Source organism: Amblyraja radiata, chromosome 24, assembly GCF_010909765.2.
Source record: "Amblyraja radiata isolate CabotCenter1 chromosome 24, sAmbRad1.1.pri, whole genome shotgun sequence".
Lineage (NCBI taxonomy): Eukaryota > Metazoa > Chordata > Chondrichthyes > Rajiformes > Rajidae > Amblyraja > Amblyraja radiata.
Window position 1 is genome coordinate 35,714,827 of NC_045979.1, and position 24,112 is coordinate 35,738,938.

Sequence of the window (24,112 nt, forward strand, 5' to 3'; positions counted from 1 at the left end):
AACAGGCCCTGCGGCCCCCTGAGTCTGCGCCAAATCAGCGATCTCCGCACATTAACGCTATCTTACACAAGGGACAATTTTACATATATACCAAAGCCAATTAACCTACAAACCTGTACGTCTTTGCAGTGTGGGAGGAAACCGGAGATCTTGGAGAAAAATCACGCAGGTCACGGGGAGAACGCACAAACTCCGTACAGACAGCACCCGTAGTAGGGATCGAACCCGGGTCACTGCCGCTGTAAGCGTTGGAAGGCAGTAGCTCTACCGCTGTGCTACCGTGTCTTAACCTGAAATGTTAACTCGGTTTCTCTCCAACCAAGGAAGGGTCCCGAACTGAAACATCGCCTATCCATGTTCTCCACAGATGCTGCCTGACCCGCTGAGTTACTCCAGCATTTTGTGTCTATCCATGTTCCCCAGATATGCTGTCTGACGGGGAACAAGGAAATGGCAGATGAGTTGAACAGGTACTTTGGATCTGTCTTCACTAACGAGGACACAAACAATCTTCCTGATATAGTAGTGGCCAGAGGATCTGGGGGTGACGGAGGAACTGAAGGAAATCCACATTAGGCAGGAAATGGTGTTGGATAGACTGATGGGACCGAAGGCTGATAAATCCCCAGGGCCTGATGGTCTGCATCCCAGGGTACTTAAGGAAGTGGCTCTGGAAATCATGGACGCATTGGTGATAATTGTTCAATGTTCTATAGACTCAGGATCCATTCCTGTGGATTGGAGGGTAGCTAATGTTACCCCACTTTTTAAGAAAGGCGGGAGAGAGAAACCAGGGAATTATAGACCAGTTAGCCTGACATCGGTGGTGGGGAAGATGCTGGAGTCAATTATAAAAGATGAGATAGCTGAACATTTGGATAGCAGTAACAGGATCGGTCCGAGTCAGCATGGATTTACGAAGGGGAAAACATGCTTGACTAATCTTCTGGAATATTTTGAAGATGTAACTAGGAAAATGGACAAGGGAGAGCCAGTGGATGTAGTGTACCTAGACTTTCAGAAAGCATTTGATAATGTCCCACATAGGAGATTAGTGGGCAAAATTAGGGCATATGGTATTGGGGGTTGAGTGCTGACATGGATAGAGAAGTGGTTGGCAGACAGGAAACAAAGAGTAGGGATTAACGGGTCCCTTCCAGAATGGCAGGCAGTGACTAGTGGGGTACCGCAAGGCTCGGTGCTGGGACCGCAGCTATTTACAATATACATCAATGATTTGGATGAAGGGATTCAAAGTAACATTAGCAAATTTGCAGATGACACAAAGCTGGGTGGCAGTGTGAACTGTGAGGAGGATGGCAGATGAAGTTTAATGCGGATAAATGTGAGGTTTTCCACTTTGGTAGCAAAAACAGGAAGTCAGATTACTATCTAAATGGGGTCAAGTTGGGAAAAGAGGAAGTACAATGGGATCTGGGGGTCCTTGTACATCAGTCTATGAAAGTAAGCATGCAGGTACAGCAGGCAGTGAAGAAAGCGAATGGCATGTTGGCCTTTTTTAACAAGAGGAATCGAATATAGGAGCAAAGAGGTCCTTCTGCAGTTGTACAGAGCCCTAGTGAGACCACACCTGGAGTGTTGTGTGCAGTTTTGTCCCCTAATTTGAGGAAGGACATTCTTGCTATTGAGGGCGGTGGAGGTGGGTTCTCTGGGTGCTTTCAAGAGAGAGCTAGATAGGGCTCTTAAAAATAGCGGAGTCAGGGGATATGGGGAGAAGGCAGGAACGGGGTACTGATTGGGGATGATCAGCCATGATCACATTGAATGGTGGTGCTGGCTCAAAGGGCCGAAAGGCCTACTCCTGCACCGTCTATTGTCTATTGACCCGCTGAGTTACTCCAGCACTCTGTGAAACGTCACCTATCCATGTTCTCCACAGATGGTGCCTGACCCGCTGAGTTACTCCAGCACTCTGTGTCTAACTTTAGTGCAATGCTTGAGTGAGTTCAGCCCCACCTCACACGTACAAACTGACATGAAGAAAGGAACCGAAAGTCTGATAATATGCGTTTCATTATTCCATTTTATTGAACATTTGCAGGCATTATTTAATAACAGATGTTTCACGGGAGAGGATAATACGCTGTGTAATTCCTAGATCACCTTTACATCCAAACTGAGCTGAATGCGCATGGCTTTGGATTGAATTATGGAAAGTCACAGGTGAACCAAGGAAGATATGAGAAAGAAATGCAGAGAGCAGAAATAATTATATAATATTAACTATCCATCTGCAGCCCAGCCCAACATTCATTCATGGCTGTGTTAAGATCCCATCCAGACGGCATCATTTCTTCCACTTTTATCTTCCTTTTTCCCTTCAATTTTCCCAACCTTGGAGAAAATCGCCGCTGAACTCGAAGCTGTCAGTAGAGTATCTTCAGTATAGGACATCCGAGAGTGACATCTTGATCTTTGCTACTGGGTGGCGTGGTGAGAGTTGCGACTCTGGGGATCGCGAGATGGCTTCAGTCAAGTTGAATGGGGCTGGATCTTCAATGGGGGTGGGTGGTGGACGGAAGAGTTAAACGGCCTTGGCCAGACCCACGCGGTTGTTTCCACGGTCGAAGATGGAGTAGTACTCGCCGATGAAGACGTCGCCCAGAATCCAGAGGTTGGAGCCGGTGTCACCAAATCCGCTCATGCAGCTAACCTGGTTGTAGTAGGTGGACTGGAGGAGAATAAATAAATGAATGAATCACTCAATGAGTGAATGGATGAGTGAGTGAGTGAGTGAGTGAGTGAGTGAGTGAGTGAGTGAGTGAGTGAGTGAGTGAGTGAGTGAGTGAGTGAGTGAGTGAGTGAGTGAGTGAATGAGTGAATATTTTATTATCACATGTGCCAAGTCACAGTGATGTATTTTGTTTTGCTTCCTCAAGGTATGCAAAGAGTCGCTACATAAAGGGCGCTGACAAAGTTTAAAAGTATCCCATGCCAGGTCCTTTCATCCTCCGCACCCCCCCTCCCGCCCTCTCGGCTGTCCCCCCCCCCCCACGCTGGGTCCCCCTTGCCCCGTGAGATGGAAAGCAATTAGCAACAGTCCACGGTCTACGCCTAGAGTGCCCGGTACAGCAGGAGATGGAGAAAGGAGACGAGGAGGAATGTTTTTAGCCAGAGGGTGGTGAATTCATTGCCACAGACGGCTGTGGAGGCCAAGTCAGTGAACATTTTTAAGGCGGAGGCTGACAGATTGTTGATTAGTGCGGGTGTCAGGGGTTATGGGGAGAAAGGGGTTGAGAGGGAGAGATAGATCAGCCATGATTGGATGGCAGGGTGGACTTGATGGGCCTGTTCTGCGCCTAGAATTTATGAACCCGTAAACATATTTATGAACACATTTAAGTAATCCGAGAAAAAGCAACAAATACCATACAGAGTCCAATGACGTACCTTGAGTGCGTAGGCAGTAGCAGGAAGAGTAAAATCGTGTCCATTGATGGTGAAGACCACATCAGGCATGCTGCTGAGATCATTGCAGTTTATGTTGTACTGAAAGACAAGGGCAACATTATTCAGATCACAGACACAAAAAGCTGGGGTAACTCAGCGGGTCAGGCAGCATCTCGAGAGGGAAAGAAGAGGTGACGTTTCGGGTCGAGACCCTTCTTTAGACTGAGAGTCGGGGGAGAGGGAAATGAGAGGTATGAAAAGGGTACAAAGGAAAAATGAATCAAAGGTGTGAAAAGGACAAATCAAAGCCAGCAACGATGATCAGGGAAAACGTGGAGCCCACAATGGTCCATTGTTGGCTGTGGGGAAGGTGATAACGAGTTGTAAAGACAGTGAAACTCAACATGACGACAATGAAACTAGTACGATGACTAGGGTGGGGGAGGGATGGAGAGAGAGAGGGAAAGCAAGGCAGACATGAAGTTAGAGAAGTCAATGTTCATACCGCTGGGCTGTAAGCTGCCCAATGGAAGTATGAGGTGCTGCTCCTCCAATTTGCGCTGGGCCTCACTCTGACAGTGGAGGAGGCCCAGGACAGAAATGTCAGTGTGGGAATGGGAGGGGGAGTTAAAGTGTTTGGCCACTGGGAGATCACGTCGGCCAAGGCGGACTGAGCGAAGGTGTTCAGCGAAACGATCGCACTTGGTCATGTCTGAGGAAAGTCAACTAAAAACAAGAAAACCAAATTCTTAAGAAACTAAACTGATCTAAACTCAAGTAAACTATGTAAACTAAACTAATCTAATCTAAACTCAACTCAACTCAACTCGCCTAAACTAGTCTAAACTCAAACTATGCTATACTAAACCAAACAAATCTAATTTAAACTAATCTATACTAATCTAATCTAAACATCGAAACTAAACTCATCTAAACTATAGAAAATGAATCTGCACTAAACTAAACTGAACAATACTAAACTATTATTAATCTAAACTAATCTATATTATACTAATCTAATCAAAAATAAGCTATCTTAAACTAATCTAAACAAATTTAAACAATGATAAAATATGCTAAACTAAACTAATATATACTATGCTAATGTAAAAATTAAATTATACTAAACTATGCTAAACTAATCTGAACTATACTAAGGTAGACAAAAATGCTGGAGAAACTCAGAGGGTGAGGCAGCATCTATGGAAAGAAGGAATAGGTGACCTGAGGCAGCATCTATGGAGCGAAGGAATAGGTGATGTTTCGGGTCGAGACCCTTCCGGGTCTCGATACGAAACGTCACCTATTCCTTCGCTCCATAGATGCTGCCTCACCCGCTGAGTTTCTCCTGCATTTTTGTCTACCTTCGATTCTTCCAGCATCTGCAGTTCTTTCTTAAACTCTGCTAAACTAATCCAAACCATACTAAACTAAACTAATGTAAACAGAACTCTACTAAACTAATCGGAAGTAAACCAAAGCACGCTACACTAAACATCTAAACTAATTGAGTTGAATGGAGAGAACATGGTGGTGATTGTATAACACATTAAACGGTGCAGGTGAGTACAGGTGAGTACAGGTGAATGGTACCTGGCCATAGGAACCAGGTGTGGCTCCGACTGCCTGTTGGATGTTGGTGATGGCGTTGGTGGGTCCAACAAGTAGGGAGGTGCCGGTATCTATAATGGCGGGGCAACCCTCACTGCAAGCCACCACCTGCCCGTTGACAGTCACTCTGAGGGAAGAAACACACATTGACTTGGTCAACAACAGTCAAACCCTTCCAGATTATGGAGTCGTGAGGTAGACAAAAGTGCTGGAGAAACTCAGCGGGTGCAGCAGCATCTATGGAGCGAAGGAAATAGGTAACGTTTCGGGACGAAACCCTTCCGGGTTTCGGCCCGAAACGTTGCCTATTTCCAGAAGGGTTTCAGGCCGAAACGTTGCCTATTTCCTTCGCTCCATCGATGCTGCTGCACCCGCTGAGTTTCTCCAGCACTTTAGTCTACCTTCGATTTTCCAGCATCTGCAGTTTCTTCTTAAACATGGAGTCATGAGGTACAGGATCCTCGACCCAACTGGTCCCTGCCGACCAAGATGCCAAATCTACGCTAGTCCCACTTGCCCTTATTTAGCCCATATCCCTCTAAATGAGGGGCGGGGAACATTTTCATGTCGGAAGACCGCATTAAGTTAGCTGTAATCTAATGAGGCCGCATCCAAGAAACTTCAATTAGATATACTTCAAAATGTACATTGTTTTGTTAAAACAGCCCTCGTGACTTACTAATGTTTTAGTTGTGGCCGTCAGTTGGGGAGGATTATTTTGTTGAATCTTTTTTTACTCTTTGGAATTTTAAATACGTTCATTTTAAGATTAAAATAAAAATAATAAAAGACATATTAATAAAAATAAAAGGATTTGTTCTACAAAATTTGGATTCATTCAAAAGGCCGCACTTAATGGCCAAGAGTCCACATGCAGCCTTAAGGCCGCAGGCTCCCCACCCCTGCTCCAAATTCTTCCTATCCATGTACCTGTCCAGGGGTCTTTTTAATGCCGTTTTAGAATGTTTGATTTAGTTTAGAAATGCAGCATGGAAACAGGCCCTTCGGCCCACTGAATCCATGCTGTCCATTGATCAGCCGTACACTAGTTCTATCCTACACACTGGGGGTAATTAACCTACAAACCTGCACGTCTTTGGAGTGTGGGAGGAAACCGGAGCACCCGGAGGAAACCCACGTGGTCACGGGGAGAACGTACAAACTCTGTACCGACAGCACCCGTGGTCAGGATCGAACCAGGGTCTCTGGCCCTGTGAGGCAGCAACTCTACCGCTGTGTCACTGTGCCACCCCTGTCCTTCTGCTCTCCAAGTCATAAAGTCCTAGCCTGCCCAGCCTCCCTCTATAGCTCTGGCCCTCGGGTTCTGGCAACATCCTCGCAAGTCTTCACTGCACCCGTGGTCAGGGTTGAACCAGGGTCTCTGGTGCTGTGAGGCAGCAACTCTACCGCTGCACCACCGGTTGATGTAGTTAATCTTTGAAGGCCGATGGGTAGCGAGCGAGCTACTCTCAACATTGTATTGGTCAGAGATTTGCAAGCACGTACCTTTGGATCTCGATCTGCCAGTAAGCTTGATGTGTGACAGGTACCCAGTTGATTGAGCCTTGGTAGTGGCTGGGGTCGACACCGCCAAAAATGATTTCACTTCCTGACTCACCATCCACTCTGCAAAACAATGGTTAGAATCATTATAGCCCAGAATCATCGAAAACACTCAAAGAATCAATGAATGAATGAATACTTTATTAGACAATAGACACTAAATGCAGGAGTAGGCCATTCGGCCCTTCGAGCCAGCACCGCCATTCAATGTGATCATGGCTGATCATCCCCAATCAGTATCCCGTTCCTGCCTTCTCCCCATATCCCCTGACTCAGCTATCTTTAAGAGCCCTATCTAGCTCTCTCTTGAAAGTATCCAGAGAACCGGCCTCCACCGCCCTCTGAGGCAGAGAATTCCACAGACTCACCACTCTCTGTGAGAAAAAGTGTTTCCTCACTGTGAGAAAAAATGGCTTACCCCTTATTCTTAAACTGTGTGGCCCCTGGTTCTGGACTCCCCCAACATGGGGAACATGTTTCCTGCCTCCAGCGTGTCCAAACCCTTAACAATCTTATATGTTTCAATGAGATGCCCTCTCATCCTTCTAAACTGGATGATCAGCCATGATCATATTGAATGGCGGTGCAGGCTCGAAGGGCCGAAAGCCTACTCCTGCACCTATTTTCTATGTTTCTATGTTTCTATAAGGTCATAGGTGATAGGAGCAGAATTAGGCCATTCGGCCCATCAAGTCTACTCCGCCATTCAATCATGGCCAATCTACCTCTCCCTCCCGGCCCCATTCTCCTGCCTTCTCCCCGCAACCCCTGTCTATCCACGGCATTAAGGGCGCTCTGTTCAGTCATCGAAGGCGCGACAAGGTTTAGGTGGGAGACGCTGACCTGGTCAAGTAGACGGAGAAGAGGGGCTCGGAGATAACTTGCTGAGAGATCATGTTGTGTAGCACAGTGGTGGCGCCCTCTGCAGAGAGAGACTGGTAGCCCATGCCCAAGATACCGTCAAATTTGACATGGTTGAAGAATCCGCCAGGTTCAGTCAAACTTAAACCCAGTTCCTGGCCGCGGATGGTGATGTCAGAAACCTAGAAGGAACAAGATCAAGAGAATGTAATTGGAGTTATCCTGTATCCACCTTGTAGGAAGGAACTGCAGGTGCTGGTTTACACCCAAGACAGACTCAAAGCGCCGGAGTAACTCAGTGGGACACGTCTGGAGAAGGGTCTCGACCCGAATCATCACACATTCCTTCTCTCCCGAGATGCTGTCTGACCCACTGAGTTACTCCAGCGTGTTGTGTCCATCTGTCCACCTCTCACTCGCCAGGATGGGCACAAAGTGCTGGCGACGTTCAGCGGGACAGGCGGCGTCTCTGGGGAGAAGGAGCGGGCGGGGTTTCGGGTCGAGACGTTGGTTTGACCGAAGGGTCTCAAACCAGAACATCACCCGTTCCTTCTCCCCAGAGACGTCCCCTGGCCCGCTGGAGTTACGTCAGCGTTTTGTGTCTATCTATAATGCCCCTGTCCCACTTAGGAAACCTGAATGGAAACCTCTGGAGACTTATTGGTGGGGCACAAAGTCTGCAGAGGTTTCCGTTCAGGTTTCCTAAGTGGGACAGGGGCATAAGGTAAACCACTGCCAGTACATGTGACAATTGAATTGAATTGAATTGAATTAATTTCATTAGCCAAATATGTTCACATACAAGGAATTTGCCTCGGTGCTTTGCTCGCAAGTAACAGCACAATATACATTAGACAATTAAAAATAAAACATCAAGATTGGATGAATAATTATACTTTATAATCTATGGACCTATCTCCAAAATTGTGATATTAGTAATCTATTATATTTTTTAATATTTTCTCCCTCCCTTCTTTCTCTAGCTCTATCTTTCAAAAAATATATTAAAAATATATAAACAGACACTGTGTTAATATGTAATTGATAAACAAATTGCGTTTTGGTTATGACGTATATACTTCTAATTAAAATATTTAAAAAAAAATAATAATAAAATAAAACATCATAATTTACACATATGAAGAATGAAATAAAATGGCAGAGCACAAGGAGGCTACAGACTTGTGGCTGTTGAGTTCAGCTGCTGCTCGTGGATTAAAAACTGTTTTGATGTCCGGCTGTGGCGGCTTTGACAGTCCGGAGTCGCCTTCCAGAGGGAAGTGATTCAAAGAGTTTGTGGCCAGGGTGAGAGGGGGTCCTTGCCTTCTGGCTGCATTTTTCACCCACCATCCTCATCTTTGGACACCCTGTGCGTAGGGGAGAGGGTAGGGCTGAAGATGTCCTGGTTGGGTTGCTCCTGGGCCTGGCCAAGCTGGCCATCCGCGAGTCACGGCGCCAGAAGGTGGAGGGCTCTACCCGAGCCAGCAGCCTGCCCCTTTTCCGGGGTTACGTCCGTGCCCGGGTGGGGTTAGAAAGGGAATACGCCCTGTCTACGGGCACCCTGAGGGAGTTCCGGGACCGCTGGGCTCCGCAGGGTGTTGAATGTATCCTCAATAAGGATTGTAACATCGTTGTATAGTAGTTTATTATGGATACATGTTTGTATTGTATTATGGTGGTGGGATCTGGCTTGTTTTATTGTAGTGTCAATATTATTTTTAATAATTGAATAAATTTTTTGTAACAAATAAAATAAAATAAAAATTTTTTTAAAGGGTGAGAGGGCGTGAGAGGTGATCTGAAAACACTCTTGACTGAACTTGGAGTGACGTGGTGAGGAGTGAAGTCTACTTACTCTCAGTGTGTCGTATCCCAATATTCCCGTCATGCTCCCAGTTCCGTATTGGATGGCAACGCGCTCGTTATTTGAACGGTAGGTCGAGGAGGAGGACGGGGAGAATCTCGTGTGGCTCACTGAAAAGAGACATCAGTTCCTTCCGTTAAATTGAGAAAAGGTTTCAGCAGAACATAACACCATGGGCGGCAAGGTAGAGTTGCTGCCTCACAGCGCCACAGACCCGGGTTCGATCCTGACTTGCCTCTACCGACCTGTGGGTTTTCTCCAAGATCTTCGGCTTTCTCCCACACTCCAAAGACGTGCAGGTTTACAGGTTTATTGGCTTGGTGTAAATGTAAAATTGGCCCCAGTGTGTGTAGGGCAATATTAATGTGCGGGGATCACTGGTCGGTGTGGGAACAGTAGGCCGAAGGGCCTGTTTCTGTGCTGTATCTCTAAACTAAACAAAAAATACAGACCCGCACTCAATCAAAGTCTATTGCCAATGGTTTCCTGAAAGCTCACTTCTAATTAAAGATGATTTTTGACACCACACCATCGTTGCTGGAACGAGCTGCCAGAGGAGGTCGCTGAGGCCGGCATGATAACAATATTTAAAAGACATTTAGGCAGGTACGTGTAGGAAACGCTTAGAGGGTAAAGGGCCAAATGCGGGCAGGTGGGACTAGTGTCGATGGGATTTCTTAGTCGGCAGACACAAAGTGCTGGAGTAACTCAGCGGGTCAGGCAGCATCTCTGGAGAACATGGATAGGTGACGTTTCGGCTCAGGACAGTCTGAAGAAGGGTCTTGACCCAAAACATCACCTATCCTTTTTCTCCAGAGATGCTGCCTGACCCGCTAAGTTACTCCAGCATTTTGTGTCTATCTTGGTTGAGTTGTGAGTTGCCCAAGTGGAATATGAGGTGCTGTTCCTCAAGTTTGTGTGTGGCCTCACTCTGACAGTGGAGGTGGCCCAGGATTGAAAGGTCAATGTGGGAATGGGAAGGGGAATTAGAATGTTTAGCAGCCAGGAGATCCAGCAGCCCTTGGCGGAGCTAGTGTAAGGAATTACAGAGGAATTAGTTTAGTTGTGAGTTCTGAGTCTGAGAGTTGTGAGTCTGTGAAATTCTCTGCCACAGAGGGAGGTGGAGGCCGGTTCTCTGGATACCTTCAAGAGAGAGCTAGATAGGGCTCTTAAAGATAGCGGAGTCAGGGGATATGGGGAGAAGGTAGGAGCGAGGTACTGATTGGGGATGATCAGCCATGATCACTTTGAATGGCAGTGCTGGCTCGAAGGGCCGAATGGCCTACTCCTGCACCGATTGTCTATTTAGTTTTGAGATACAGCGCAGAAACAGGCCCTTCGGCCCACCGAGTCCGTGCCGACCAGCGATCCCCACACACCAACGCTATCCAACACACACTAGGGACAATTTACATTTATTCCAAGCCAATTAATCTAAAAAAACCTGTACATCTTTGGGGTGTGGAGGGAAACCAAAGATCTTGGAGAAAACCCACGCAGGTCACGGGGAGAACATACAAACTCCGTACAGACAGCACCCGTAGTCAGGATCTAACCCGGGTCCCTGGCGCTGCAAGCGCTGTAAGGCAGCAACTCTACCGCTACGCCACCGTAAGGAATCGCAGGATACGAGTAAAACTTCAAATACACCCAAGGGCAGGGAACGTTGACTTACTGCAGGGAGCATCGCTGCAATAGACAGAGGGGACCCAGAGGTTGGATGAGCCAGTGTCAAAGATGACGGTGAAGCTTTGTGGAGGATTACCAATGCTGATTGTTCCGTAATAAGACATCTGTCGGTAAAAAACACAAATAATATTTAGTTCAGATTTACAACATGGAAAGTCAGCACGGGCCTTTCAGAGTCTGTGCATCAGCCCAATGAGTCCGCGCTGACCAGCGATCCCACACCATCCCATTTTCCCGTCCACTACCTACGCACTAGGGGCAATTTCACAGAGGGCCGATTCATCTACAAACCCGCACATCTTTGGGATGTGGGAGGAAACTGGAGCAACGGGAGGAAACTGTGAAAACGTGCAAAGTCCACACAGACAGCATCCGAAGTCTGTACACACTTTATGTCTTTATAAAGTGCGTCTTTAGACTCAAAAGCAGATGCTGGAATCTTGTGTAGAATACAAAATGCTGGAGTAATGCCCCTGTCCCACTTAGGAAACCTGTACGGAAACCTCTGGAGACTTTGCGCCCCACCCAAGGTTTTCGTGCGGTTCCCGGAGGTTGCAGGTGGTTGCCGGAGGTTGCAGGTAGTGGAAGCAGGTAGGGAGACTGACAAAAACCTTCGGGAACCTCCGGGAACCGCAAGGAAACCTTGGGTGGGGCACAAAGTCTCCAGAGATTTCCGTTCAGGTTTCCTAAGTGGGACAGGGGCATTACTCAGCGGGTCAGGCAGCATCTCTGGAAAATGGGGATAGGTGACGTTTCAGGTCGGGACCCTTCTTCAGACTGATTGGAGTGGGGAGGAGGAAGCTGGAAAAGAGAGGTGGGGGAAGGACAAAGCCTGACGAGCGATAGGTGGATACAGGTGAGGGGGGGGATCAGCAGATGGGTGGATAAAGGCTAGAGAGGAACAGGAAACTAAAGGGTGCTAACAGGAGACATGTTTAATTTATTATTGTCACATGTACCGAGGTACAGTGATTAGATATTTGTGCTTTCCAGTCAGTGAAAAGACTTCTGTGAAAGAAGGGACTGCAGATGTTGGTTTAAACCGAAGATAGAAACAAAACGCTGCCTGTCCCGCTGAGCTTTTTGTGTCTATCTTCAGTGAAAAGACTATTGTCGGTTGGCGTGGGCAAGTTGGGCCGAATGGCCTGTTTCCATGCTGTAGGACTCCATGACTAAACATGTTAACACAGTGGTCAAAGATTGTTAAGGGTTTGGACACGCTAGAGGCAGGAAACATGTTCCCCATGTTGGGGGAGTCCAGAACCAGGGGCCACACAGTTTAAGAATAAGGAGTAAGCCATTTAGAACGGAGACGAGGAAACACTTTTTCTCACAGAGAGTTGTGAGTGTGGAATTCTCTGCCTCAGAGGGGCGGTGGAGGCAGGTTCTCTGGATGCTTTCAAGAGAGTGCTTGATAGGGCTCTTAAAGATAGCGGAGTCAGGGGATATGGGGAGAAGGCAGGAACGGGGTACTGATTGGGAATGATCAGCCGTGATCACATTGAAGAGCGGTGCTGGCTCGAAGGGCCGAATGGCCTACTCCTGTATCTATTGTCTATTGTCTATTGTCTATTGGACAGATACCGGATAGAGGGTATAACATTCAGTGCAAGATAAAGTCAGGTCCAATTAAAGATAGTCCAAAGGTCTCCAGTGAGGTAGATGGGAGGTCAGGACCACTCTCTAGTTGGTGAGAGGATGGTTCAGTTGCCTGAAAACATCTGGGAAGAATCAAACTGTCCCTGAATCTGGAGGTGTGTGTTTTCACACTTCTGTACCTCTTTGCCGGATGGGAGAGGGGAGAAGAGGGAGTGAGTCTGGTCCTTGATGATGCTGCTGGCCTTGCCGAGGCAGCGTGAGATGCAGATGGAGTCAATGGAAGGGAGGTTGGTTTGTGCGTGATGGTCCTGGCTGCTTCCGCAACTCTCTGCAGAGAGGAAAAGGGTACAGTGTAGGAAGGAACTGCAGATGCTGGTTTACACCGGATAGGCACAAAAATGCTGGAGTAACTCAGCGGGTCAGGCAGCATCTCTGGAGAGGAATGGGTGACGTTTCGGGCTGAGACCCTTCTTCAGACTGGGAGTCAGGGGAAAGGGAAACGAGGGATTATAGACGGTGATGTGGAGAGATATAGAACAAATGAATGAAAGATATGCAAAAAACTAACAGTGATAAAGGATTGTTAGCTGTTTGCTGGGTGAGAACGAGAAGCTGGTGTGACTTGGGTGGGGGAGGAATGGAGAGAGGGTGAGTGCAGGGATTACTTGAAGTTAGAGAAATCAATATTCATACCACTGGGCTGTAAGTGATGTGTGCCTTTTCCATCACACTTCCACTTATAACAGTCGGGAATAACTTACGTCCAGGAAGTTGATCATTGGTTCTGTAGATGACAGGGATGCCACACCGGTGAGACCATCAAACTTTGCGCAGGGATCGGAATAATGTTCCCTCAGGAAGTCGTCCAGTAATCCCTGCTCCCGAAGAGTATCCCGGGCAGATTTCCCCTTAGTCAAGGGAACCCTGTGAATGCGGGAAGAAAGTCGGAAATGTTATTCCCACACCCAGACTTCATCGTGTTTACTGCAGAAAGTTGTGACCACTGGCCAGTCCATCACCGGCTCTGACCTCCCCACCGACGAAGGGATCTATCGCAGTCGCTGCCTCAAAAAGGCAGCCAGCATCATCAACGACCCACACCATCCTGGCCACACACTCATCTCTCCGTTGTCATCGGGAAGAAGGTACAGGAGCCTGAAATCTGTAACAGCCAGGTTCAGGACCAGCTTCTTCCCCACAGCCATCAGGTTATTAAACGCTACAACCTCATAAGCTATGAACTACAATAGACTATTATTATTGCACTGTTATTATTTGTTCTTTTTTTTCTGAGTTTTTGTTATATTATTTATTACGATTACATATTGTGTTGTGCTGCAGCAAGTAAGAATTTCATTGTCCTATCTGGGACACATGACAATAAAATACTCTTGACTCTTCCCTCATAGAAAACATAGAAAAATAGGTGCAGGAGTAGGCCATTCAGCCCATTGAGCCAGCACCGCCATTCAATGTGATCATGGCCGATCATCCACAATCAGTACCCCGTTCCTGCTTTTTCCCCATATCCCTTGATTCCGTTAGCCCCAAGAGCTAAATCTAACTCTCTCTTGAAAACACCCAGTGAATTGGCCTCCACTGCCTTCTGTGGAGGAGAATTCCACAGATTCACAACTCTCTGGGTGAAAAGGTTTTTCCTGGTCTCAGTCCTTATCTAAACGTTATTCCCATTATCATGTATCTGTACTCTGCGAATGCCTCGCTTGTCATGAGGTCACATGCGATCCATGCAGGGCATATTTCCTAATGAATTAATATCTTGTCATCCTTGTTAATAAGGTGCGGAAACAGTCCCTTCGGCCCATCGAGCCCACACTGACCAGCGATCCTTGCACATTAACACTACCCTACACACACTAGGGACAATTTTTTTAAATTTTATCCCAAGCCAATTAACCTGAAAACCTGTACATAGAAACATAGAAAATAGCTGCAGGAGTAGGCCATTCGGCCCTTCGAGCCTGCACCTCCATTCAATATGATCTTGGCTGATCATCCAACTCAATATCCTGTACCTGCCTTCTCTCCATACCCCCTGATCCCTTTAGCCACAAGGGCCACTTCTAACTCCCTCTTAAATATAGCCAATGAACTGACCTCAACTACCTTCTGTGGAAGAGAATTTCACAGATTCACCACTTTCTGTGTGAAAAATGTTTTTCTCATCTCAGTCCTAAATGACTTCCCCCTTATCCTTAAACTGTGACCCCTTGTTCTGGACTTCCCCAACATCGGGAACAATCTTCCTGCATCTAGCCTGTCCAACCCCTTAGGAATTTTGTAAGTTTCTGTAAGATCCCCCCTCAATCTTCTAAATTCTAGCGAGTACAAGCCGAGTCTATCCAGTCTACGCCGGAGGAAACCGGAGATCTCGGAGAAAACCCACGCAGGTCACGGGGAGAAAAGCGGGGAGACAAGCACCCGTGGTCAGGGTCAAACCCGGGTCTCTGGTGCTGCAAGGCAGTAGCTCTAGCACTAATGCAATGCTGCCCTAATCCAGGCATCATCCTGATAAACCTGGATTCTGTTCCATCTCCCATTCAAGGGTTAAGATTGTCCTACCTGTACATCAGAGCATCAGAGAGCTGCAGGCAAACGAGAGCTAAGATCAGCGACTTCATGTTGAATCAGCTGGACTCTTTGCAGAATCTGAGGTCTGGCTTCTGAGCCACGATATTTATACCATAGGAACCCATGCCACATGGACACAGATTCCATCATTCAACATGAGGAGAGTCAATAGTAAAGTCCTCGTGATTCCTTTATCTCGAATATAATCTATCTTATTAAGGACAGTCCTCAATGTGAATGATACAAGTTGGTTTGTAAGTAGGTTAAGTGGTGTGCAATTAAAGATAAGGTTTATGAAAGATAACACAATCAGAAATTGGATTAAAAAACTGTGGCGAAAAACAATGACATGGATTTTTTACATATGCATTGGCAGATAAGTTGGATGTATTCTTAAACGGTTCGGCCAATGTGAATGTTCAAATCTCTTGTCCAGAGGACTACAGACTTAATGCGTGGAACTAGTAAATGGGATGTGTGAGAAGGAATTGCAGATGCTGGTTTAAACCGAAGATAGACACAAAAAGCTGGAGTAACTCAGTGGGACAGGCAACATCTCTGGAGAGAAGGAATGGATGACGTTTCGGGTCGAGTTGAACAAGGGTCTCGACCCGAAACATCACCCATTCCTTCGCTCCAGAGATGCTGCCTGTCCCGCTGAGTTGCTCCTGCTTTTTGAGTCTACCTTTGGTAAAGGGGATGAGTGTGGATAGGTGCAATGGGCAGTATGGACATTGTGGGTCGGAAGGCCTGCTTCTCTGATATATAGAAACATAGAAACATAGAAATTAGGTGCAGGAGTAGGCCATTCGGCCCTTCGAGCCTGCACCGCCATTCAATATGATCATGGCTGATCATCCAACTCAGTATCCCGTACCTGCCTTCTCTCCATACCCTCTGATCCCCTTAGCCACAAGGGCCACATCTAACTCCCTCTTAAATATAGCCAATGAACTGGCCTCGACTACCCTCTGTGGCAGGGAGTTCCAGAGATTCACCACTCTCTGTGTGAAAAAAGTTTGTCGCATCTCGGTTTTAAAGGATTTCCCCCTTATCCTTAAGCTGTGACCCCTTGTCCTGGACTTCCCCAACATTGGGAGCAATCTTCCTGCATCTAGCTTGTCCAACCCCTTAAGAATGTTGTAAGTTTCTATAAGATCCCCTCTCAATCTCCTAAATTCTAGAGAGTATAAACTAAGTCTATCCAGTCTTTCTTCATAAGACAGTCCTGACATCCCAGGAATCAGTCTGGTGAACCTTCTCTGCACTCCCTCTATGGCAATAATGTCCTTCCTCCGATTTGGAGACCAAAACTGTACGCAATACTCCAGGTGTGGTCTCACCAAGACCCTGTACAACTGCAGTAGAACCTCCCTGCTCCTATACTCAAATCCTTTTGCTATGAAAGCTAACATACCATTCGCTTTCTTCACTGCCTGCTGCACCTGCATGCCCACTTTCAATGACTGGTGTACCATGACACCCAGGTCTCGCTGCATCTCCCCTTTTCCTAGTCGGCCACCATTTAGATAATAGTCTGCTTTCCTGTTTTTGCCACCAAAATGGATAACCTCACATTTATCCACATTATACTGCATCTGCCAAACATTTGCCCACTCACCCAGCCTATCCAAGTCACCTTGCAGTTTCCTAGCATCCTCCTCACAACTAACACTGCCCCCCAGCTTAGTGTCATCCGCAAACTTGGAGATATTGCCTTCAATTCCCTCATCCAGATCATTAATATATCTTGTAAATAGCTGGGGTCCCAGCACTGAGCCTTGCGGTACCCCACTAGTCACTGCCTGCCATTGTGAAAAGGACCCGTTTACTCCTACTCTTTGCCAGCCATTTCTCTATCCACATCAATAGTGAACCCCCAATGCCGTGTGCTTTAAGTTTGTATACTAATCTCTTATGTGGGACCTTGTCGAAAGCCTTCTGGAAGTCCAGATACACCACATCCACTGGTTCTCCCCTATCCACGCTACTAGTTACATCCTCGAAAAATTCTATAAGATTCGTCAGACATGATTTACCTTTTGTAAATCCATGCTGACTTTGTCCAATGATTTCACCACTTTCCAAATGTGCTGCTATCCCATCTTTAATATCTGACTCTAGCAGTTTCCCCACTACCGATGTTAGACTAACTGGTCTGTAATTCCCCGTTTTCTCTCTCCCTCCCTTCTTAAAAAGTGGGGTTACGTTTGCTACCCGCCAATCCTCAGGAACTACTCCAGAATCTAAAGAGTTTTGAAAGATTATTACTAATGCATCCACTATTTCTGGAGCTACTTCCTTAAGTACTCTGGGATGCAGCCTATCTGGCCCTGGGGATTTATCGGCCTTTAATCCATTTAATTTACCCAACACCACTTCCCTTGTACGCTCTGGAGTTTAGAAGGATGAGAGGGCATCTCATTGAAACATATAGGATTGTTAAGGGCTTGGACACGCTAGAGGCAGGAAACAGGTTCCTGATGTTGGGGCAGTCCAGAACCAGGGGCCACAGTTTAAGAATAAGGAGTAAGCCATTTAGAACGGAGACGAGGAAACACTTTTTCTCCAAGATCTCCAGGTTTTCCCCCACACTCCAAAGATGTTCAGGTTTGTAGGTTAATTGGCTTGGTGTAATTGTAAGTGATCCCTAGTGTGTGTAGGGTAGTGTTAGTGTGCGGGGATCGCTGGTCAGCACGGACTCGGTGGGCCGAAGGGCCTGTTTTTTACGCTCTGTTTCTCAAAACTAAACACAGGAAGAAACGTTTAGATCTATTTTTCTAACGTGTTCAAGAATATTGAAACGCTCTGAGAATACTGAACCAAACTGGATTGCGACCAAATTCGTAAGTGCATTTGCAACTACTTAGTTGGTCAACAAAGGAAATTCAGGCCAAGTGCACATTTATTGGATAAGGTGTACAACTTTGTATAACCTTGACATCTATTGTACCGTGTTATTCCCCAGCACCTGATCTCAGATGTCAATGGAAACAAAATTATTGGCAGCTATAATGACCTTCGATCAATCACTTTCCTAGATACCTCCAGCGTTTCTTACACAAAAACAACGTGCTGGAGGAACTCAGCGGGTCAGGCAGAGTCTGTGAAGGGGGCTTGGACAGATGGCGGGACTGTCACATGCTGGGAGAATGGAGCGGCTGGGCTTGTACACTCTGGAGTTGAGAAGGATGAGAGGGTGTCTTATTGAAAGATTATTAAGGGTTTGGACACGCTGGAGGCAGGAAACATGTTCCCGATGTTGGGGGAGTCCAGAACCAGGGGCCACAGTTTAAGAATAAGGGGTAAGCCATTTAGAACGGAGATGAGGAAGCACTATTTCACACAGAGAGTTGTGAGTCTGTGGAATTCTCTGCCTCAGGGCGGTTCTCTGGATGCTTTCAAGAGAGAGCTAGATAGGGGTCTTGAAGATAGCGGAGTCAGGGGATATGGGGATAAGGCAGGAACGGGGTACTGATTGGGGATGATCATCCATGATCACATTGAATGGCGGTGCTGGTTCGAAGGACCGTATGACCTACTCCTACACCTATTGTCTATGTTTGTACATTGTTCTGAAGACCCAGGCTGCTGTATGTAACTTACATCCATGTAGTTGAGAAGAGGTTCAGTCGATGTCTGCAGTGTGGAACATTGTTGCATGTGGCCGCGTTGTATCAGATCCAGCTTGTTGTGCTCCCAGAATTCCGGCAGCATCCCTTTCTCCCTCATCCTTTGCCGGATCGACTTGTGCCTCCTCAGTGGAATTCTGTGGAGACACCATGGAAAAAAAATTGGCACATGGATATGCAGTGAATGGAGGGATATGGATCACATGCACACTGATATGGTTACTTACTTACAGGCAATTGAACCATCCTATCACCAACTAGAGAGCAGTCCTGATCTACCGTTTTGTAGAGGAAACAGGCCCTTCGGCCCAACTTGCCCAACCTATCCCAGCTATACTTGCCCCACCTGCCCACGTTTGGTCCATATCACTCCAAACCTGTCCGATCCGTGCACCTGTCCAACTGTTTCCTAAACCTTGGGATAGTCCCTGCCTCAACTACCTCCTCTGGCAGCTCATTCCATACACCCACTACACTTTGTGTGAAAAAGTTACCCCTCAGACTCCTATTAAATCTTTTCCCCTTCACCTTCAACCTATGTCCTCTGGTCCTCGATTCACCTAGTCTGGGCAAGAGACTCTGAGAGGAAGAGTCTCGACCCGAAACGTCACCCATTCCTTCTCTCCAGAGATGCTACCTGTCCCGCTGAGTTACTCCAGCATTTTGTGTGTATCTTCGGTTTAAACCAGCATCTGCAGTTCCTTTCTATACATTTCATCTACTTGGTCTATTCCTCTCATGATTTTGTACGTATCATGTACATATTATACACATCTACATCATTGGAGACCCTCGGACTATATTTAATTGGACTTTACTGGACTTTATCATGAACCAAACATTATTCCCGTTATCCTGTATCTGTACTCTGAGGATCCAGGTCTCTGGTGCTCTACCAGAATAAGGGGTAGGCCATTTAGAACGGAGATGAGGAAAAACATTTTCACCCAGAGAGTTGTGAATCTGTCGAATTCTCTGCCTCAAAAGGCGGTGGAGGCCAATTCTCTGGATGCTTTCTTGAAAGAGTTAGATATAGCTCTTAAAAATAGCGGAGTCAAGGGATATGGGGAGAAGGCAGGAACGGGGTACTGATTGTGGATGTTCAGCCATGATCATAGAGAATGGCAGTGCTGGCTCAATAGGCAATAGACAATAGGCAATAGATGCAGCTGGCCATTCGGCCCCTCGAAGATTTTCTCCGGGTGCTCCGGTTTCCTCTCACACTCCAAAGACACACAGATTTGTAGGTTAATTGGCTTCTGTAAATTGTGAATTGTCCTTAATACGTAGGATAGTGCTCGTGTAAAGGGTGATTGTTGGTCAGCGCAGACTTGTTGGGCCAAAGGGCCTGTTTTCACACTGTATCTTTAAAGTCTAAGGTCTTAAAGTGTAGTGTAAACGGGCGATCGATGGTCGGCAGGGACTCGGTGGGCCGAAGGGCCTGTTTCCACGCTGTGTCTGTGAACTAAACTAAACTAAAAACTAACTAGTGTGAATGGGCGATCAATAGTTTATTTAAATATTTATTTTATTAGAAGCAGTTGTACAAGGAGAAAGTAATCGACATAACAGTTATACAATTTTCGTGCAGCTTCAGTTTTAACATTTTTTAAACTAATAACTAAATCGGAAAAAAGAAAAAAGGAAAAAAGGGAAAGGAAGAAGAAAAGAAAAAGAAAAGAAAGAATTTCGAAAAAGACACGAAAGAGAAAAAGGAAAAACCCCTGAACTAACGAAGAAGTGAAACAAGTAAGTAAGTAAGTAAGTTTATTGGCCAAGTATTCACATACAAGGAATTTGCCTTGGTGCTCCGCCCACAAGTAACAACATGAAAAACAGTGACAGTCACGAATGGCTCAGAAAACACTAAGCATTACTAATAATAATCTTTGTAGGGTTTTCACAGACGACACAAAAGAACAAACACATACAAAACAGCAAGGAGCAGTACACCGTGGCTGTCATCGTTGACACCAGCAGCAGCAAGCAGCAGCAAGCAGAAGCGGAGATATATCACACTACCCTTCCCTACGCCCGCTCACCCGACCCTAGCGTCCGTTTTGTATTTATGTTCAATGAAAGGAGACCAATGTCATAGAATCATAGAGTGATAAGGTGTGGAAAATGGTCCTTCGGCCCAACTTGTCCCACCTACACCAGTCCCACCTGCCTGTGTTTGACCCATATCCCTCTAAATGTTGTGCCTCAACTACCTCCTCTGGTAGCTCGTTCTACACACCCACCTCCCTTTGTGTGGAACAAGTTTCCCCTGAGGTCCCTATTAAATCTTTCCCCTCTGACCCTATGACCTCCAGTTTCTGATTCCCCAACTCTGGGTAAAAGACTGGAGAAACTCAGCGGGTGCAGCAGCATCTATGGAGCGAAGGAAATAGGCAACATTTCGGGACGAAACCCTTCTTCACGTTGCCTATTTCCTTCGCTCCATAGATGCTGCTGCACCCGTTGAGTTTCTCCACCATTTTTGTCTACCTTCGATTTTCCAGCATTTGCAGTTCCTTCTTAAACACTGGGTAAAAGACTGTCCTTTTACCCGATCTATACCTCTCGTGATCTTATACGCCTCCGTACGACCATCCATCATCCTTTAGACTTGAGAGAGATAGCATGGAAACAGGCCCTTCGGCCCACTGAGTCCGCACTGGTCAGCGATTACCTTGTACACTTGCATCGCCCCACACATACTAGAACAATTGACAATTTACAGAAGCCAATAAATCTGCAACTAGATACCTCTTTGTATTGTATTGATACAGAGGATGTACTTCCTGCGGCCGCTGAGGAAGCACAATCTGCCACAGGCAATGATGATCCAATTGAACACGGCCATCGTAGAGTCTGTTCTCAACTTCTCCATCATGGTCTGGTTCGGCTCGGCCACCAAGCACGACGCCTGGAGGCTGCAGCGAATCGTCCGATCAGCAGAGAAGGTTATTGGCTGCAACCTTCCCTCCATTGATGAACTGTACACTGCAAGGGCCAGGAAGCGAGCGGGCAAGATCATCTCTGACCCCTCTCACCCTTGGCCACAAACCCTTTGAATCACTTCCCTCTGGAAGGCGACTCCGGACTGTCAAAGCTGCCACAGCCAGACATAAAAACAGTTTTTATCCACGAGTAGTTGTTCTACTCAACAGCTAAAAATAGTAAGATTAAACGAGAACTTACCAGTTTGAAGTTCGATCTGTATTTTATGAGGAGTTACGATGAGGGATTACGTGAAGAACCCGCTCAGTGCGCAGGCGCGGCATACTTCCAAGCAGCGGTGTGGAATCACAGATAGACACAGTTATTTGAAGTAAACATAGTAAAGATAAGGAGACATCAATTTATTAGTTTGATCCATATAATGAGGGTGGGAGCGGAGGGCACGTAATCCCTCATCGTAACTCCTCATAAAATACAGATCAAACTTCAAACTGGTAAGTTCTCGTTTAATCTTACTATTTTACTTCGGAGTCACGTGAGTGACTACGTGAAGACTTCAAAGCTCTGTGATTTCAAACCGTGTAACAGTTCATACTTCAATTGCTGCCGAAGTCATTCGAGGGAGGAAGTATGTTATCGTAATCAACCATGAATCTGTTTGTAAAAACAATAATGGTGTTATTAACAACAACAAGACCAATTGCTCCCCCGGGCTTAAATTATATATTTTTTGCAGATTCTTTTTCTGCAAACGATACAGGTTCTGTCAGTGGTTTGTTATAAAAGTTTGGAACGTATACTCCCTAGACCACCCTGCAGTAGCCAAGATGTGGTCCATAGGCTCGTCCATCCTCTTAGTTACTGACGTGGAAGCTGTCCTGGTGGAATAAGATTTTATACACGTTAGTATTTACTCCAGCAACTCCCAGTACCTGCTTGAGCCACTAGAGATAGTTTAGCTCGTCACCCGACCATGAGGTTTCCTGTGGCTGACCCATAAGGCTTTTTCCTCTCCCTCGGTATTCCTTATTGTGTCGATCTCTAAGTGGGTCATGACACATAAAACGTGGTTCAGGTGGGTATGCCCGGAATTTCATGACTGGACCTGATGGTCCTGGTCTGTTCTGTTTGGCCAACCCTTGAATGGGCATGTGACACTATCTGGTGTTATAACCATGTTGTCCCATCGCAGTAGATGGGAGAGCTGGCTCTTTGTGTTGATGTAAGGCCACCAGCATGTCCATCTTCAGGGTAGGCTGTTCCAGGGTGAGTGACCTGGCTGGTGATCATCCCCTAAGGTATGTCAGGATTTCACTGACATCCCAATTTGGGTGTACCTATTTCTGGGGAATGGATTGATATACCTCTCCTGTATCTGATCACCAGTGAGCGGTACCCAAGTTGAGTAGGCTGACAGAACATGTCCTTCATTGTGGTGAAGACCTGCCAGGAGCTCCAGTACAGTTTTTTGTTATAGTTGAATGTGTAATTCCTGTTTTGGAAAACAGTGTACCATTTCTTGATGCTCCTCAGGTATGTTCCCTAGGATATGCGACGGAATACTGTCATCAGGTTGATAGTGCTGCTGATCCAAGCACAGCAATGGTCTTCCCAATTCTGCAATTCTTTTAATGACCATGTCGAGGATCACTGGGAACCATGCTTGTGGACTTGGTCCACTGTAATTTGCGTAGTATCCGACTGATGAAGCCGTAGTACCTCTTGAAGAGGTAGAAGGAAAGGAAAACATAGAGATTAGGTTCCCCCCACCCCTCAATACGCGGGAATGTCTCCATTGCCGCTGCCTTGAGATTGGTTTCATGTGACGTAAGTTAGTACGTGGTGATTTAATTGGATATAAGGAATCGATATCTGGTGTCCATATTGCTTAGTAATTTCAGCAAATATTTTTGGTTTAAATGTATATTTACAGTATTTAGCTCACCTGATAGGTGAGTTACTGATGGTCAAACATGTTTGACGACATACGGTTTCCAATTGTTAATAAATTGTCACCTAATATCGATGTTCTCCGCCCAAGTGGTTTGGTATATGCCACCACTGTGATGTTGTTATCTTATAAACGAACATGCAAATTTGGTGGATTACTGAGCAAATGCTTCACTAGAATTAAGTAAGTTAATATATAACATGTTTAAGTCAATTCATATTGGCATTAAGTATTACAAGCTCAGTAACACATCAGGACACATCAGATGTTACTCAAAACAGGTGGAAGTGTACAACCATAATCCTTCCTGCCGATAAATTCCATGATAACACTACAGATTAATCCATTTGCCCCCATATTACAGGTATGGAGATAGTTTTGAACACTAGTATC

The 24,112-nt window shown here is 46.2% G+C and overlaps 1 protein-coding gene across 1 annotated transcript; it reads right to left on the reverse strand.

Moving 5' to 3' along the window:
- Positions 1-2,545: 2,545 nt before the first annotated feature.
- Positions 2,546-15,240, reverse strand: LOC116986615 (pepsin A-like). The gene is made up of 9 exons (XM_033042195.1): positions 15,182-15,240; positions 13,360-13,522; positions 10,982-11,103; positions 9,302-9,416; positions 7,429-7,628; positions 6,529-6,648; positions 5,005-5,149; positions 3,412-3,510; positions 2,546-2,692 (listed from the first exon to the last, which is right to left on the reverse strand). Exons 1-9 carry the CDS (start codon positions 15,238-15,240, stop codon positions 2,546-2,548), a joined length of 1,170 nt encoding a protein of 389 aa, XP_032898086.1.
- Positions 15,241-24,112: the final 8,872 nt, after the last annotated feature.

Bases quoted from the DNA above. Each gene is read 5' to 3' on its own strand.
- LOC116986615 (XM_033042195.1), bottom strand. From the start codon at position 15,240: ATGAAGTCGCTGATCTTAGCTCTCGTTTGCCTGCAGCTCTCTGATGCT. The intron at 9,417-10,981 runs GTCAACGTTCCC...CTTTTCAGTGAG, and splicing joins AGCGATGCTCCCTGCAGTAA to CCACACGAGATTCTCCCCGT. The intron at 7,629-9,301 runs GTAAGTAGACTT...TGTTCCTTCTAG, and splicing joins TGGGATACGACACACTGAGA to GTTTCTGACATCACCATCCG.